The 19,338-nt window shown below is 36.5% G+C and overlaps 1 protein-coding gene across 8 annotated transcripts in view; it reads right to left on the bottom strand.

The window, feature by feature from the left end:
- The window catches only part of PARP4 (poly(ADP-ribose) polymerase family member 4), a 145,925-nt gene that overhangs the window by 18,028 nt on the left and 108,559 nt on the right, over positions 1 to 19,338 (bottom strand). For 7 of the 8 annotated variants that reach the window (XM_058547780.1, XM_058547782.1, XM_058547783.1 and 4 more), the window contains 2 exons: positions 9,117 to 10,175; positions 7,093 to 7,192 (listed from right to left, as the gene is read on the bottom strand). In XM_058547780.1, the coding sequence (XP_058403763.1) occupies positions 7,093 to 7,192; positions 9,117 to 10,175 (1,159 nt within the window). The remainder of the gene's footprint in view (positions 1 to 7,092; positions 7,193 to 9,116; positions 10,176 to 19,338) is intronic. The other variant, XM_058547787.1, reaches the window with a different exon arrangement.

Genomic DNA, 19,338 nt, shown 5'->3' with positions numbered 1-19,338 from the left:
GTGTAAATTTTATTTATTTATTTATAATGTAAAGGCATTGTTGATGTTAATGCAGTCTACTTGATCTTTTCCTTTATGGCTTGTTTTTGGAGGGGGGATTAAGAAATTTCTCTCTGAATGACAAATCAAATGTTTCAATGTTAACTTCTGGGGAATTTCGGTGAAGGGTATATGGGAATTCTTTGTACTATATTTGCAACTTTTATGCAAGCTTAAAATTATTTCAAAACAAAAAGTTTTAAAAACCTTTCCTATCCTAAAATCATAAAGATACTTTCCTGTATTTTCTTCTAAAAGTTTTGTAGTTGGCCTTTCACACTTAAGTCTCCAATCTATTTGTAATCGATTTTTGAGTATGGTGTGAGGTAAAGAGTTTGAGGTAAACTGTACTTTTTTTCTTTGTTGTCTGGTAGTCCTAGCACCATTGATTGAAAAGTCCGTCTTTTCACCATTGACTAGTGTTTTTTAAATTAGAGCCACCCTAGTGGGCATGAAGTAGTATTTCACTGCAGGTTTTATTTGCATTTCCCTGATGGCTAACGAAGCTGAGCATCTTTTCAGGTCCTATTAGCCATTTGTATATCTTCTTTGGAGAAACTGTCTATTCAAATCTTTGCCTATTTTTCAATTGGGCTGTCTTTTTATTATTGAGTTATAAGTGTTCTTTATATATTCTGGATACCAGTCTCTTATCAGATATATGATTTGCAAATATTTTCTCCTGTTCTGTGTGTTGTCTTTTCATTTTTCAATTGCAGCACAAAATTTTTAATTTTTTTATTGAGCTATAATTGACATATAACACGAAACTTTTAATTTTGAGAAAGTTTAATTTGTCTATTTTTCTTTTGTTGCTTGTGCTTTTGGTGTCATATAAGGGACCATTGCCTAACCAAAGGTCTTGAAAATTCACTCCTGTTTTCTTCTAAGAGTTTTATAGTTTTAACTCCTATGTTTGAAAGGAAGGGGTCCAACTTCATTCTTTTGCATATAGATAACCAGTTGTCTCAGCACCAGTTGTTTGTTGAGAAGACTGTTCTTTCCCCATTGAATTGTCTTGGCATCCTTGTCAAAAAACAACTGACTATAAATGTAGAGGTTTATTTCTGGACTATCGATTGTATTCCATTGATTTATGTATCTATCATTATGCCATTACCACATCATCTTGATTACTGCAGCTTTACTGTAAGTTTTGAAATTGAAAACTGTGAGTCCTCCTTTTTTCTTCTTTTTCAAAATTGTTTAGGCTACTCTGGGTCTCTACATTTCCGTGTGAATTTTAGGATCAGCTTGTCAATTTCTGTAAAAAAGTAATCTGAGATTTTGATAGGGATTGCATTGAATCTGTAGATCATTTTAGGGAGTACTGTCATCTTAACAATATTAATTTTTCCAATTCATGAACATGGGATGTCTTTCCATTTATTTAGATCTTTTAAAACTTCTTTCAATAATGTTTTACAGTTTTCAGTTACAAGTCTCGCATATCTTTTGCTAAATTTATTTCTAAGTATTTTATTCTTTTTGATGCTATTGTAATCCTTGTCATACTTTGTTCTCAAATTACACTAGTAAAATGAGCTGTTAAGTATTCTCCTATTTTTCCTAAACTCTGCAATATTTTGTATTAGATTGGAATTACCTGTTCCATGAATGTTTGGTAGAACATGGGGTAAAATCATCTCGACCTAGTGTTTCTTTGTGGGAAGATTTTAAACTACTAATTCAGTTTCTTTAATGACTATAGAATTATTCAGGCTTTCTATTTCTTCTTGAGTTGAGTTTGGTAAATTATATTTTTCTAGGACTTCATCTAAGTTTTAAAATTTACTGGCATAAGGTTGTTTGTAAAATCTTCTTGTTATCTTTTAAATCTCCCTACCATCTGTAATTAAGTACCCCCTTTTATTCTTAGTATTATTTATAATATCCTCTTTCTCCCTTTTTTGGTTCACTCATGAAAGAGATTCATGATTTTTATTAATATTTTTTAAAACCTGACTTCTTTGTGGTTTTTTTGTGTGTTTCCATACAAATTTTAGGACTGTTTGTTCTATTTCTGTGAAAAGTGCCATTGGAATTTTGATAGGGATAGCTTTGAATCTGTAGATTACTTTGGGTAGTATGGACATTTTACCAATATTAGTTCTTTCAATCCATGAGCATGAAATATCTTTCCATTTATTTGTGTCTTCCTTATAGTTTCAGTGTATGTGTCTGTTACCTCCTTGGTTAAATTTATCTCTAGGTATTTTACTCTTTTTGATGAAATTGTAAATGGGATTGTTTTCTTAATTTCTCTTTCTGGTGGTTTATGATTAGTGTATAGAAACTCAACTGATTTTGGTATATTGATTTTGTATCCTGCAACTATCCTGAATTCATATATTAGTTCTAACAGTTTTTTGGTGGAGTCTTTAGGATTTTCTATATATACTATCCTGTCATCTGCAAAGAGTGACAGTTTTACTTCTTCCTTTTCGATCTGGATGTCTTTTAGTTCTTTTTCTTGCATAAACGCTCTGGCTAGGACTTCCAATACCATGTTGACTAAAAGCGGCAAGAGTGGGCACCTTTGTCCTGTTCTTGATCTCAGAGGAAAAGCTTTCAGCTTTTCACTGTGGAGTGTGGTGTTGGCTGTGGGCTTGTCATATTTGGCCTTTATTATCTTCAGGTAAGTTCCTTCTATACCCACTTTGTTGAGAGGTTTTTTTTCCCTAGTCATAAATGGATGTTGAATTTTGTGTAATGCTTTTTCTGCATCTATTGAGATGACTACATGATTTTTATTCTTCATTTTGTGAATGTGGTATATCACCTTGATTTGTGGATGTTGAACCATCCTTTTATTCCTGGAATAAATCCCACTTGATCATGGTGTATGATCCTCTTAATGTATTGTTGAATTCAGATTACTAATATTTTGTTGAGGATTTTTGCATCTATGTTCATCAGGGATATTGGCCTGTAATTTTCTTTTCTTGTAGTGTCCAGTGTCCTTGTCTGATGTTGGCATCAGACAAAGTATCAGGTAATGTTGGCCTCATAAAATGAGTTTGGAAGTGTTCCCCCCTATTCTATGTTTTGGAAGGATTGGTGTTAATTCTTCTTTAAATATATGATAGAATTCACAGTGAAGCCATCTGATCCTGGACTTCTGTTTGTTGAAAGGTATTTGATTTTGGATTCCATCTCCTTACTAGTAATCAGTCTGTTCAAATTTTCTGTTTCTTCATGATTCAGTCTTGGTAGGTTGTATGTTTCTAGGAATTTATCCAATTCTTCTAGCCTGTCTAATATGTTGGCATATAATTGTTCATAGTAGTCTCTTATGATCCTTTGTATTTCTGTGATATCAGTTGTAATGTTTCCTCTTTCATTTCTGATTTCATTTATTTGAATCCTCTTTCTTTTTTCTCAGTGAGTCTAGCTAAAAGTTTGTCTCTTTTGTTTATCTTTTCAAAAAACCAGCTTTTAAAAAACAAAACAACAACAAAAAAAACCCAGCTCTTAGTTTCATTGATCTTTTCTATTGTCTTTTTAGTCTCTATTTCATTTATTTCCACTCTGATCCTTGTTAGTTCCTTCCTTCTACTAACTTTGGGCTTAATTTGTTCTTATTTTTCTCATTCCTTGACATGTAAAGTCAACCTAAATTTATTTGAGATCTTTCTTGTTTCTTGAAGTATGCATTTATCACTATGAACTTCCCTCTTAGAACTGCTTTTGCTGCATCCCATATGTTTTGGTATGTTCTATTTCCATTTTCATTTGTCTCAAGGTATTTTTTTGATTTCTCTTTTGATTTCGTCTTTGACCCATTGGTTGTTCAGTTGCATGTTGTTTAATCTCCACATTTTTGTGAATTTTCCAGTTTTCTTGTATCCTTCTACATGTTTTATAGTTTTACATTTAGGTCTGTGATCCATCTTTAATTAATTTTTGTGTGTGTGTGTGAGGAAGATCAGCCCTGAGCTAACATCCAATGCCAATCCTCATTTTTTTTTTTTTCCTGCTGAGGAAGGTTGGCCCTGAGCTAACATCCGCGCCCACCCTCCCCCACTTTATATGGGATGCCACCACAGCATGGCTTTGACAGGTGGTGCATCTGTGCATGCCCGAGATCCGAACATGTGAACCCTGGGCCGCCGAAGCAGGGCGTGCGCACTTAACCGCTTGCGCCACCAGGCCAGCCCCTTAATTAATTTTTGAATATGGCATGAAGTAAGAGTTGATGTTCATTTTTTTTCCCACCTGAAAATCTAATTGTTCTAATATCATTTTTGAAAAGGCTTTTCCTTCCTATTAATTTCATTGGTGTCTTTGCAGAAAATCAGTGGACTAAATGTGGAGGTCTCTTTCTAGACTTTCTATTCTGTTCTATTAGTCTACTTATCTATCCTTTAGTCACTAACACACTGTAGATTTATAATCTTAAATTCAGGTAATTTATGCCCTCCAACTCTCTTCTTCTACCACAAGATTATCTTGGCTAGTCTAGGTCCTACTGCATTTTCACTTAAATGTTAGAATTAGCTTGCCAATTTGTATAAAAATGTCCCCTAGGATTACAGTGAATCTTTCTGGGCGCTCTATTCTGTTCCATTGATCTGTTTGTCTCTACAGTCACCAATACCATACTGTCTTGATTACTGTAGCTTTATATTAAGACTTGAAGTCAGGTAGCATCAGTCCTTGAACTTTGTTCTTCTCCTTCAATATCATGTTGGCTATTCTGGGTCTTCTGCCTCTCCATATAAACTTTAGAATCAGTTTTTCCATATCCATAAAATAACTTGCTGCGATTTTGATTGGGATTCCACTGAATCTGTAGATCAAGTTGGGAAGAACTGACATCTGGACAATATTGAGACTTCCTATAAATGAACATGGAATATTTCTCCATTTATTTAGTTCTTCTTTGATTTCATTCGTCAGAGATTTGTAGTTTTCCTTGTATAGATCTTGTACATATTTTCTTACATTTATACCTAAGTAATTCATTATTTTGGGTATTAATGTAAATGATATTGTGTTTTTAATTTCAAAACACAGTATCTTTGTTGATATATAGAAAAGTAATTGACATTTGTATATTAACCTTGTATCCTGCAACTTTGGTATAATTGCTTATTAGTTCCAGGCGTTTTCTGGTCAATTATTTTGGATTTTCTACATAGGCAACCATGTCCTCTATGAACAAGGGCAGTTTTTATTTTTTCCTTCCAAATATGTATACCTTTTATTTCCTTTTCTTGCCTTACTGCATTAGCAAAGACTTCCAGTATGATATTAAAAAGGAGTGGTGTGAGTTGGGAAATCCTTGATCTTAGTGGGAAAGCTTTGAGTTTCTCACTATTAAGTATAACATTAGCTGTAGGGTTTTTTGTAGATAGTCTTTATCAAGTTGAGGAGGTTTTCCTATATTCAGAGTTTACTGAAAGTTTTAATTATGAATGGGTATTGGATCTTCTTAAATGTTTTTTCTGCATCTATTGATATGATTGTGTGATTTTTCAGTTTGTTGATGTAATGGATTACATTAATTGACTTGCAAATGTTGAACCAACCTTGTACATCTGGGATAAATCCCACTTTTTATACCTTGTAGGATTCAATCTGCTAATATTTTGTTGAGGATTTTTGCATCTATGTTCCTGAGAGATATTGGTCTGTAGTTTTCTTCTCTTGTAATGTCTTTGTCTGGTTTGGGTATTAGGGTAATGCTGCCCTCATAGAATAAGTTAGGAAGTAGTCCCTGTGCTTCTATCCTCTGAAACACATTGTAGATACTTGGTATAACTTCTTCTTTAAATGTTTAGTAGAATTCACCAGTGAATGCCTCTGGGCCTGGTGCATTCTGTTTTGAAAGGTTATTAATTATTGATTCAATTTCTTTAATTGATATCGGCCTATTCATATTGTCTATTTCTTCTTGTGTGAGTTTTGGCAGATATCGTCTTTCAAGGAATCAGTCCATTTACCTAGGTTATCAGATTTGTGGGCAAAGTTGCTCATAGCAATGAATCTATAGATCAATTTGGGGAGAAATGTCATCTTAACATTATTGAGTTTTCCAATCTCATTACACTGGAAAATTCTCCATTTATTTAGATCTTTTGGAAATTCTCTCAATAATGTTTTGTAGTTTTCATTTTAGAAATCTTGCACATCTTTCTTTAAATTCATTAAGTATTTAATGTTTGTAATACCATTGTAAATAGTATTTTTAAATGGAATTTTTCAATTATTTGTGGCTAGTATATGGAATTAAAATTGGTTTTTGTATTTTGACCTTATATCCTTTGACTTTGTATCAGTTTTTGTTTGTTTATCTTTTGTTAATTTCCTTAATTTTAATTTTAATTTATTTTTATTATTTATTTATTTTTGTGAGGAAGATTGTCCCTGAGCTAACATCTATGCCAGTCTTCCTCTATTTTGCATGTGGGGCACCGCCACAGCATGGCTGTAATTCCCCTTCATTGTCATAATAAGAAACAGGTCCAGAGAGGTTAAATAAGTTGCTCTGGCAGAGACTAACTAAATGCTCATCAAAACTGTTTTCTCTTCCTGGGCACAAAGCTAAAGTTCACTTCCCAGCTCCCTTGTATCTGGGTGGGGCTCTGTGACTAGTCCTTGCTAAATTTTCTCTCTCTCCCTCCTATCTATCAGGTAGATGATGCCAGAGTAATCTTTTTTTCTTCTTTTCTTTTCACCAGAGTAATTTTAAAGACACACGTTGATGATGGTAGGGCCATAAAAATGGAAAGAACCTGGGTCTCTAAATGACTACATGGAGTGGAACTTCCCTGCTGACCAATATTTGACTGTGATACAGCAAGCTACTGAGATTTTGGATTTTTTTATAACAGTGATTGCTACTTATGCTAATAAATTTGCACAGGTAATACCCTAATTAGTAGTAAAGATGTGACTAGAAACTACTCCCCTATTTCCTTTGATGGTTAACAAATATAATTCCATTCATATGTAACTTACATAATTATTATATCAGTACACAGGTTTAAAAAAAATTTATAACAATTAAGGGCATGCCATTTAATGAATAGAAAAATAGTGACTTACCTAGAGATCGAATGCCTTTTTGTTCAAGAAAGCTGTTTAAAATATTTGTATTAAGGTTTAATATAAATCCCAGTTCTGGCGTAAGTTTCCAGAAGCCATCCTTTGAAGTTAAGAAAACAAATTAAAGCCACATTATTGAAATTTCATCACATAAGAAGTTATGTGATAAATATTTCCAATTATTTCAATTCAGCTTATTAAGACATTTAAAAACATTTTATTACCATAAAATCAAAGTTCTTCATATACTAGTGATACAGTATTGTTGGGAATTTCATAAATACTATGGACACTAACTATCTGGTGGCATTTATAAAAAGTTTGGAAAGAGGCTCAAGTGTAGAGAGTTTTAAAAAAGGTATTATATATTTTTTTCTTCTAGCAATGCTCTGAAGCAATGTTTCTCAAACTTTTAAATAGCATGATTCCTTTTGTTCAGCGTTAAAAATGTGCCCTCATGATTTCTGAAACATGAAAATGACAGTTTTTTACTAAATATAGAATTATTAGGTTGAACATGCTCTTTAAAACTGCCTTTCTGGTGCTCATCATCCCCTGCCCACCCCAGGTAAGAATCACTGCTTTTAAGGCTGATCTTTGTCAGATGCTTATGAGAGTGTGGTAAGCCTGAACATGAGGATCCTAACCTTGAAGTACATAGACTCCAGGTCCCAGGGGAACTAATACAGGGAGCAGAAAGGAGGGTGATGTCATAGACACGTGCACAGGTTAAAGGATCTATGGCAATAATTAGAAAAATAACAGCAATGATACTATGTGCCAACCAGTACTGAAGCAGTACCAGGTGCTGCTTTTTTATCTTTTCAGTTACCTCTTGTGGAGGTATTATTACTATACCCACTTTGCAGATAACGACACTGAGGCACAGAAATGTGAAGCAACTTGTCCAAAGTCACACAGCTAACAAGCAGCACAGTCAGGATTTGAGCCCCAGCAGTCTGGCTCCAGGGTCCAGCGTATCTGCTATCCTGCTTCCTACACTGCTTTCATGTACATTCTTTCACGTAAGGGAAGCTGGACAGCTATTATGATCATGTTTAAACCTCAAAACTACTCTATGAGGTAGACACTATTATTATTCCCATTATATGGATGAGGAAACTGAGACTCAGAAACGTTATCTGACTTGCCCCAAATCACAAAGTGGTAGGGCTGGGACTCAAACTTAGTCTTATACTAAATCAAGTTGCTTTTGCACTTTACTAAACTACTTTACATCAAAACAAATAATTACAGATGTGAGAATGGCTCTTAGTACCAGTGCAGAAGCTAAATTTATAAGGTGTTTATTAGTTTCAAAAATGGAATAATAAGTTCTAACACAGTCTTACATGTTGGGTAATATTCCCAAGACCTTATGTGAAAATATTTAGAGTATACTTACAGCACTTGTGCTTTATTTCACAATGGGAAATTTACGTGAATTGCAGTTCATCAGTTCTAGAACCTAGGAAATTAAGGTCTTACCCCACAACCCATTCAGGGATGCTAATTTTCAACTGAGGAATATTAACATTCACTGGCATGATATTCTGGCCTAACGGTGAAAAATAGATAGACAAATACCAGTCATCATTAAGCACACTGTTTTGTTCAATTGACTTTTTTTTTTTTAAGATTTTTTTAATTTATTTATTTTTCCCCCAACGCCCCAGTAGATAGTTGTCTGTCATAGCTGCACATCCTTCTAGTTGCTGCATGTGGGACGCGGCCTCAGCGTGGCCGGAGAAGCGGCACATCGTGCGATCCCGGGATCCGAACCCGGGCCGCCAGCAGCGGAGCGCGCGCACTTAACCGCTAAGCCAGGGGCCGGCCCTGACTTTTTTTTTTAAGCAAGATTTTCTCAATGAAGGAAGCAGTGTGTTCATTTACATTCTGGCATAAGTCCCTTAACCCACTATGAACTGATAATACACAGTTCAATGACCAGCTACTTTAAGCAGCACTGTTCAAAACTGTGAAGCTAATTAACCATTGACTTAAGGCAAAAATAAGACTAATACCTCAGTTTGCAGACTGAAGAGTTCATTCCAAGGCACAAAATTCCTCTGGCTTTGTATGTGGACTATGTCAACCTTGTCTTTTTGTGCCTTAAAGCTTGCAGTAAAGTCACTTCTTGTTATATCAGATTTTGCCACCTTTTTTAAAAACCTACTTGCCAGAAGTCCTGATGTTTCATCACTTTCTGTTTCAAAAGAACTTGCATGACTTGAAGTAGGCCAAGATTCATTTTGGAGAGAATCTGATGATGCAGTTCTGGCAGAAATATTTGATGGATAAGAAGCCTCCAATTCATTGCGGGCAAGGTCAAAGAGATCTATTGGCGGCTTGGAACTGGTGCTCAAAGGAGCATGGGAATTTTGAAAAGGAAGAGGAGAGGAACCAGAAAGACCTTGAAAGCTAAATTTAGGAGGAGAGAGAAAAAGATTCTGCTGCAGGGGAGGGTCCAACTTAAGGCAAATGCTAGCAGGACTGGGGATCTGTAGGCTTGGATCAATTTTAGGTAGATCAAACTGTTTGGAGCTAAACAAGGCACCTGAAAAAGCAGAACCAGCAAGGGATCCAAAAGGTGGGTTCTGGGAAGACAGCCTAGGAAGAGAACATGACTCAAAGGAAATGTCAGTGCAACTGGCAGTCCCAAGGCCTTGGTCACTCGCAGATGGACCAAACTCTTTGGGACTAGCCAGAGAACCAGAGAGAGGGTGCTGAGGAGGTAAGGTGGGAGGACAGAGGGCAGTAAAATTAACATGGCGGGCAGCTGGCAAACAGATTGGGGGAGAGGCAGCAAAACTGCTAGAAACAGACATTTTTTGTGAAATGTCTTTTGGAAACGCTGATTTAATTCCTGTTGGTTTAAATAAATCCATCCGACTTAAATCCAATGGTTTTTCCACACCTCCACATCCAAAGAGTGTTAAAGGTTTTTCTGGTAGTTGGGAATCTAAGCTAACCTCTTCAAAATCTTCAAAAACTTCCAGCTTAGATAATTTAAATTTTTTTTTTTTTTTAGTCAAATATTTATGTTTCAATTCTTCGTTCCATTCAGAGGATGCTGAAAGAGGCTGCACAGAAGGGAAAATTCTAATGTAAGGGAAAATACAGAATAAAATGAACAATCAAGAACACATACTTCCTAGTCATTGACTTCCCAATAGTCAAGCCATTGCTTACCCCAGAGCATTGGAAAGAGGAGATATTCAAGATCATTTAAGTTCAATGCCCTCCCTTTATAGATATGGAATCTGAGAGCTGGAGAGAATAACAGCACTAAATACATCAAAGATCTTACTCTCTCTTTGTTCTTAAAATCACGAAATTTTAAATACCCTTCATTCTACACAAGAGGAAACTGGAGACCATAGAAGTGACTTGCCCAAGATTTTACAATTAGCAGTATCATAGTGTGTAAATCAGCCCTAAAATAAGCTGATAATTTGAAATAAATTATTCAAGTCTCCCTCTCTCTTTTTTTTGTTTTTTGGTGAGGAAGATCACCCCTGTGTTAACATCTACCAATCCTCCTCTTTTTTTTGCTGAGGAAGACTGGCCTTGGGCTAATATCCGTGCCCATCTTCCTCCACTTTATATGGGACGCCGCTACAGCATGGTTTGCCAAGCAGTGCGTCGGCGCGCGCCCGGGGTTCCAAACCGGCTAACCCCGGGCCGCCGCAGCGGAGCGTGAGCACTTAACCGCTTGCGCTACCAGGCCAGCCCTATTCTAGTCTTTTATACTGCTTTATAGCAATATTAAAAAAGCGAGAAAACTGAAAACAATTTTCAAAAGCTTTAAAGTAACTAAATGAATATATCTTTACACCAGAATATGAACAATATGTAAAACAAAAGAGAAGGAAGGATGCTATGTTACTACCATTATCTGAATATAATTTAAAGAGTATTCCTTAAAAAGTTGCATGTAAATAAAACCCAGTTTTACATGAATTACAAATCCTCGAGATATTCTGGAAATAATCAGCCTCTAATTTTACCTATGTAAGTGACCTATTTAAAAAAAGGAGTAGTCCTTTTCCAACTCAGTCAAGTTTCAAGTACACACTTAATTAATATTGCAGAACATATGACAAGACATTTCAAAATAATATTTAAAAATACGCTTATCTGGTTAAATTTTTCTTAATTAGATAAGCAAACTGAAAAAGTGCAATAGCAATGGACTAGACCTATCTGATATTACAGCATTTTATAAAATTCTGATAATTATAACAGACGGATCAATGGAACAGAATAGATGGTCCAGCAAGAGATCCTAAAACGTGGGAATTTAGTAGATGAAAAAGATGGCATTTCAAGTCAATGGGAGGAAAAGAAGACTTTTTTTTGGTAAAAGTGGGTAGCCAACTGGAAAAGAATAAATTTGGTTCCATTCTTCCTATCTTATACCAGTATAAATCCCAATTGGATGAAAAATTAAATGTAAACATGAAACCATAAAACTATTTAAAGAAATAAATAAGGAGAAATTTCTAAAAAGCATAATCTCTGAATAGGAAAGGTATTTCTAGGCATGACAAAAAAAACAAAACAATACAAAACAAAAACAAAAAGCCGCAAAATTATAAAATTTGACTGCATTAAAAAATTTGCATGACAAAAAGATGATAAGTAACATCAAAATACAAATGGCAAACTGAGAAACAAAAATTTTTGCGACTCATATCACAAAGGTCTAATTTCCCTAATATATAGTTTTCCTAAAGTAAGTAAGAAAATGGCTAACATCACAATAAAAAGGGTAAAAGACATTAATTAATAGATAATACATAGAAAAGGAGACATGTAGTGCTCTTAAGAATATGAAAACATGCTCCTCTTCATTCATAAAGAAAGAATGAAAATTAAAATATCACTAGTACATTTTTTCATCTATCAGATGTGCAAAGATCAAAAATTTGAATAACACAGTGGGTTAAAAAGAGAGTAACAGCCTCTCTCATATGCTGCTAATGGGAGTTTGAATTGATTTAACCTATATAGAAGGCAGTTGGTTAGAGCTAATTAAATTTTTCAAAATAGATTTACATAACTATAATTGACACATAATAAACTGCATATTTAAAGTGTATAATTTGATGAGTTCTGACGTAAGTACACATCCACAAAACCATTATCACAATGAAGAGAAGGAACATATCCATCACTCCCAAAATATTCCTGGTAATCCATCTCATTCCTCCCCACACTGTTCCCAGGGAACCCTTACTTATGAATAAGTTCCCCTTATTTATGGGGACTATGTTCCAAGACCCCCAGTGGATGCCTGAAACCACAGATTGTAACAAACCCTATATATACGTTTTTTCCTACGCATACATATTTGAGGTGCAACAGCAAACCTAGCACAAATTTCTTTTTCCTTCTTCACAATTTCATGAATAGAAGATTCATTCTTACCGCAGATCTCAGCAACTTCAGCAAACAATTTTTGTCTTTTCTTATTAAGTCGAGAACTTTCACCTTTTCACTTAAAGGAAGCACTTTACGGCTTCTCTTTAGAATATTTGTATTACCGGCATCACTATTCTTGTGCTTTGGGGCATTTATTAAGTAAAATAAGGGTTACTTGAACACAAGCACTGTGGTGCCAAGGCAGTCAATCTGATAACCGAGACAGCTACTAAGTGGCTAATGGGGGATAGTGCATACGGTGTGCATGCACTGGACAAAGGGATGATTCACGTCCTGGACAGGACAGAGCTGGATGGCTCGAGATTTCATCACCATACTAAGAACAGTGCACAATTTAAAACTTAAGAATTGTTTCTTTCTGGGGTTTTCCATTTAATATTTTTGGACCAAGTTTGAATGTAAGTAACTGAGACCGTGGAAAGTGAAACTGAGGATAAGGGAGGACTACTTGATTTGCTTTTGGTAACTTTAGGTTGGTTTGCATATGTTCTGTATCTATGGAATCATACAGTTTCTATTCTTCTTTGTTTGAGTTCTTTTACTCAGCATAATTGTCCTGACATTCATCTGTGTTGTTGCATGTATCAGTAGTTAATTCCTTTTTATTCCTGAGTAGTATTCCACCATATGGCTATATCACATATTGTTTCTTCATCCGTCTCCTGTAAACATTTACCTTCATTTCATTTGGCTGAGTCAAATGGTAGATGTATGTTTAACTTTTTAAGAAACTGGCCAAGAGTTTTCTAAAATGGTTGTACCATTTTATACTCCCATCAGCAGTGCGCGAGAGTTACAGTTGCTTCACATCCTCTTTACATCTAGTACAGTCAGTCCCTTTTAGGGCATTCTAGTGGGTTTGTAGAGTTATCTCACTGTGGTTCCAGTTTGCATTTCCTTATGTGACTGATGATGTTGAGCATCTTTTCATATACTTGTTTGCCATCTGTGTATCTTTGGTGAAGTGTCTCTTCAAATTTTCTGCTCATTATTTTATTGAGTTGTTTTCTTATTATTGAATTGTAAGATTTCTTTATATATTTTAGGTAAGTCTTTGTCAGATATGTTTTGCAAATATTTTCTCCCAGTCTGTGGTCTGCCCTTTCATTTTCTTAACAGTGTCTTCTGAAGAGCAAAAGTTTTTGATATGAATGAAGTTCAATTCACTGAGTATTTTTCTATAGTTTGTTTTTTTTAATTTAAGAAATCTTTGTCCAACCCTAATTCCTTAAGATTGTCTCCTATGTTTTCTTCCAGATATTCTAGTCTCAGTTGTTACACTCAAATCCATAATCCAGTCAGTCTTTGTATAGGTGTGAGCTAAGGGGAGAGGTTCATTTTCTTTTCTTTCTTTCTGTCTTCTTTTTTTTGGTATGTGGCTATCCAATTGTTCCAGAACCATTTGTTGAAAAGATCATCCTTTCCCTACTGAATTACTGTGGCACCTTTGTAGAAAATCAGTTGACCCTATATGTGTGGATATATTTCTAGATTCTCTACTCTGATTCAATGGTTATATGTTCCAATGGTGTTCCAAGGGTATATATGTCCATTTTACACCAATTCCACACTCTCCTAATTACTGTACTCTTATTAATAAGGCTTGAAATCAGATAGTGTAAGGCCTCCAACCTTTTCCTCCTTGTCAAAGTTGTTTTGGCTAACCAAGATTCTTTATATTTACATAAAAAATTTAGAATCAGTATGTAAATTTCCAAAAAAAAAAGAAACCTGCCAGGACTTGATTTGGATTGAATGTAATCTATAGATCAATTTGAGGAGAATCAATATCTTAACAGTACCGAATTGTTCAATCCAAGAACATTTACTTAGGTCTTCTTCAATTGCAATTTTCTCAGCAATGTTTTATAACTTTCAGTGTACAGGTCTTGCATATATTTTGTCACATTTGATTCTATGTATCTCATATTTTCTATTTTATTATAAGTAGTATTGTTTTTTAAATTTCAATTTTTTTTTTTTTTTGTGAGGAAGATCAGCCCTGAGCTAACATCCATGCTAATCCTCCTCTTTTTGCTGAGGAAGACCGGCTCTGAGTTAACATCTATGCTAATCTTCCTCCTTTTTTTCCCCCAAAGCCCCAGTAGATAGTTGTATGTCATAGTTGCACATCCTTCTAGTTGCTGTATGTGGGACTCGGCCTCAGCACGGCCAGAGAAGCGATGCATCGGTGCACGCCCGGGGTCCGAATCTGGGCCGCCAGTAGCGGAGCACGCGCACCCAACCGCTAAGCCACAGGGCCAGTCCCTAAATTTCAATTTCTGATTGATTGTTGCTAGTATATAAAAATACAATTCATTTCTTATATTGACCTTGCACCTGCAACCTTGCTAAACTCACTTATTAGTTCTACTAGTCTTTTTATAGAATCTAAAATTTTCTATATAGACAATTATGATGTTTATGTATAAAGAAAGCTTTCCTTCTTCCTTTCCAATATGTGTGCTTTTTATATCTTTTTCTTGCCTTAGGTACCAGCTAGAACCTTCTATACAATGTTGAGCAGAAGTGGTGAGGTCAGACATTCTTTCCTTGTTCCCAGTCTTAGGGGAAAAGCATTCAGTATTTCACCATTAAATATGACGTTAACTGTAGGTTTTTCATAGGTGCCCCTTATCAGGTTAGGAATTTCCCTTTCCTAGTTGTTGCTCTTATTTTTATTACTTTCTATTGGGGGCAGAATTCTAAAGATTCCAAGATTCCCATCATCTGGTTATTCAAACAGTATTCAAGGTACTGCAATGAAGGAAATTTGCAGATAAGATTACTAAATAGTTGTCTTGAAGATAGGGAGAATATACTGGGTTATCCAGTGGGCCCAATATAATCACAGAAGTCCTTAAAAGTAGAAGAGGAAAGCAAAAGAGACTTGAAGTGTAAGGACTTGAACTGCTATTGTTGGGTTTTAAAGATGGAAGAAGGAGACCATGAGCCAAGGAATTCAAGCAGCCTCTAGAAGCTGAGAACAACCCTACAACTGACAGCCAACAAGGAAATGGGTACCACAGTCCTACAACTGCCTGGAATTGAATTTTACTAAACTGTTCTGCCATTAACTTGAATTTATCTCCAGAGCCTTCACAAAGAAATGCAGCCCAGATGGCACCTTGATTTCAGGCCTGAGAAGCCCAGGGTAGAGAAACCACCTGAGCCCATCAGACTTCTCCTCTAAACAACAGTGAGATAATAAATTAATGTTTTAAGCTGCTAAATCTGTGACAATTTGTTGGCAGCAGTAGAAAATGAATAGACGTCCTTCATTCTGCTTACTTTGGATTTAATTTGATCATATTAAAATGGAAGCTCAGGTCACTGTTTTGAGATTTCTTTTTTTTTTTTTTTTTTGCTGAGGAAGATTCGCCCTGAGATAACGTCTGTTGCCAGTCTTCCTTTATTGTGTATGTGGGTTGCCACCACAGCATGGCCGCTGACCAGTGATGTAGGTCTGGGCCTGGGAACCAAACCCGGGCTGCTGAAGCAGAGTGCGCCAAATTTAACCACTACGCCACAGGGGCTGGCCCAAGATTATTATTATTATTATTTTTTGTGAGGAAGATCAGCCCTGAGCTAACATCCATGCCAATCCTCTGCTTTTTTTTTTTTTTTTTTTTTTGCTGAGGAAGACCGGCTCTGAGCTAACATCTATTGCCAATCCTCCTCCTTTTTTTTCCCCAAAGCCCCAGTAGATAGTTGTCATAGTTGCACATCCTTCTAGTCGCTGTATGTGGGACACCACCTCAGCATGGCCGGACAAGCAGTGCATCAGTGCGCGCCCAGGATCCGAACCCGGGCTGCCAGTAGCAGAGCGCGTGCACTTAACCGCTAAGACACAGGGCTGGCCCTCCGAGATTTTTTTTTAACATAAGCATATATCACACTGTTTTGATTACTGTACCTTTGGAGTAAGTTTTGAAATCGGGAAGTGTGAGTCTTCCAGTTTCGTTCTTTTTCAAGACTGTTTTGGCTATTTGGGGTCCCTCTAGATCCCTTATAAATTTCAGGATGGGTTTTTCTATTTCTGCAAAAAATGTCATTGGGATTTTGATAGAGATTGCACTGAATCTGTAGATTGCTTTGGGTAATACTGACACTTTAAAAACAGTAAGTCTTCCATCTTCCTATCTTCAAGTTCACTAATTCTGTCTTCTGCCAGCTCAAATATGCCTTTGAATTCCTCTAGTGAATATTTCATTTCAGTTATTATACTTTTCAGCTCCAGAATTTTTTTGGTTTCTTTTTAGGTCTTCTCTTTATTGATATTTCCATTTTGTTCACATATAATTTTCTTAACTTTCTCCACATCTTCCTTCCGTTCTTTGAGCATCTTTAAGACAACTGCTTTAAAGTCTTTGTCTAATATATCTGCCATTAAGTGTTTCTCAGGGACAGTTTCTGTTGATTTGTTTTTTCCTTTGATTGGGCCATACTTTCCTGTTTCTTTCTTTTTTCCCTTTGCTGAGGAATATTCGCCCTGAGATAACATCTGTTGCCAATCTTCCTCTTTTTTGCTGAGGAAGATTTGCTCTGAGCTAACACCTGTTGCCAGTCTTCCTCTATTTTGTATGTGAGCTGCCACCCCAGCATGGCCACTGACAAGTGGTCTAGGTCTGCACCCGGGAACCAAACCCAGGTCGCCGAAGTGGAGTGTGGCAAACTTAATCACTAGGCCCCTGGGGCTGGCCCCACGCTTTCCTATTTCTTTGTACACCTTGTGGTTTTTTATTGAACACTGGACATTTAAATCTAATAATGTGGCAACTCTGGATATCCGATTCTCTACCTTCCTTAGGGTTTGTTGAATTTTTGTTATTGTTTTTGTTTTTTTGATTGTTGTAGGCTGTCTCTTTCCTAAGGATCAGCCCGAAGTGTAGATTTAATGTCTTCTTAGATCTTTTTGGAGCCTTTCCCTGGACATGTGCAGTCGCTTTTTATTTATTTTTTTAATAATTTTATTTATTTACTTTTTACCCCAAAACCCTAGTAGATAGTTGTATGTCATAGCTGCACATCCTTCTAGTTGCTGTATGTGGGACGCGGCCTCAGCATGGCCGGAGAAGCGGTGCATCAGTGCGTGCCCAGGATCTGAACCCGGGCTGCCAGCAGCGGAGCACACGCACTTAACCACTAAGCCACGGGGCCGGCCCTGCAGTCGCTTTTTAACTTTCCCCATATATACAGTTGTTTTCGAATGTCTTGGTCTTTAACGTCTGGCTCCCAAAAGGGGGAAAATGTAAAATCCAGTGGGGGGAGAAAAGATGCAGGCCTTTTAAATCCCCTGGAAGTCACTTCAGCTGAAGGGGGAAGGGCTTGCAGCAACAGGGGGAGGTGCAACCATGGCTACCTGCCTCTTTGTCTGCACCTCTGTGATCAGAAGTGGCACTCAGCAATCAGAGCACAGATCTCCAATATTTTGAGGACAGGGTCCTTTTTGCTCACCCTGGCTCCTATATGCTGTGTACAAGCTGCTCCAGGAACATGTGCAAAGCTGCCTGCCACAGGGCCCAGGGCTGGGGGATGGATAGCTGCTACTGTGCTAAGAGCTGAAATTAACCAAAATTTATCAGTCTTAAGTCTTCCTCAGCTGTTGCTAGCCTTCAACAGATTCCACAGTTCCAAAATAGTTACATCATACAGATTCTGCCAGCACATTTTTGTGTAGGTGGGGAGGGCAGATTCCTGGTGCTTCCTAGTCTGCCACCTTCCCAGAACCCTCCTCACTTTCACTTTAAAAAGATGTTTTCACTAAGTATTAACTCTAAGTTTACAGGGTTTTTTTCTTTTTTTCCTTTTAGTACTTTAAAGATGTTGCTCCACTGTCTCCTGGCTCGCACTGTTTCCAGCGAGAAGTCTGCTCTCACTTTATCCTTGTTATCCGGTGTGTAAGGTATCTTTTTCCTCTGGCTGCTTTTCAGACTTTCTTTTTATCATTGGTTTCAAGAAATTTGATTATGATGTCCCGTGGTATAGTTCTCTTTATATTTGCACTTGGGGTTTGTTGAGCTTCTTGGATATGTGGGTCTATAGTTTGATTTAAATTTGGAAAAATTTGGCCATAATGTTTTCAAAATTCTTTTGCCTGTCTTCCTTCTGGGACTCTAATTTCTTGTACACAGGTTGCACAATGTTGCCCATTGTTTGCTGATTATTTTTGTTCATATCATTCCCCTCTATATTTCATTTTGGATAGTTTCTTATTGCTATATTTATAGGCTATTTCTTCTGTAGTGGCTAATCTGCTGTGAATCACACGCAGTGTATTTGATCAGTACTCAGCCCAAGATGAGAAAGGAACCCTCTGCAGATCTCTGGAGCTCTTTCTGGGCAGTTCTCTCCTCTCCAGTACTTTGCCCTCTAATATTAGCCATCTGTGCCTCCTTGATCCAATCTCTGTCTCCCTAGCTCAGAGATACAACCATGCTCTCTTTGAGTCCACTGTCCTAGGGCTACTGTCTGGAAGCTCTTCCCAGGTAATAAGCTAGAAGAATCCTAGAACTCACCTCATTTGTTTTCTTCTCTGAGGGATCACTCTTCTGCTCTGTCTATTGTCCTATATCTGAAAACCATTGTTTCATATATTTTGTCCAGTCAAATATTTTCTGTCATATAGTTTTTAGTTGTTTAAGGTGGGAGAATAAATCCAATTTCTAAATGCATGATGTTACTCCATCATGGTCAGTAGCAGAATTTCCCTAACTATTTCAAATTTAAAATGCACATATCCTCTGGCCTTTTAAGTCTGCTTTTAGAAATATATCCTACAAATATAATACAACACAT

The sequence above is a fragment of the Diceros bicornis genome, chromosome 9 (assembly GCF_020826845.1).
Source record: "Diceros bicornis minor isolate mBicDic1 chromosome 9, mDicBic1.mat.cur, whole genome shotgun sequence".
In the NCBI taxonomy this organism is placed as follows: Eukaryota; Metazoa; Chordata; class Mammalia; order Perissodactyla; family Rhinocerotidae; genus Diceros; species Diceros bicornis.
The sequence above is the reverse complement of the archived record's forward strand: the minus strand, read 5'-3'. Positions and strand labels throughout refer to the sequence as shown.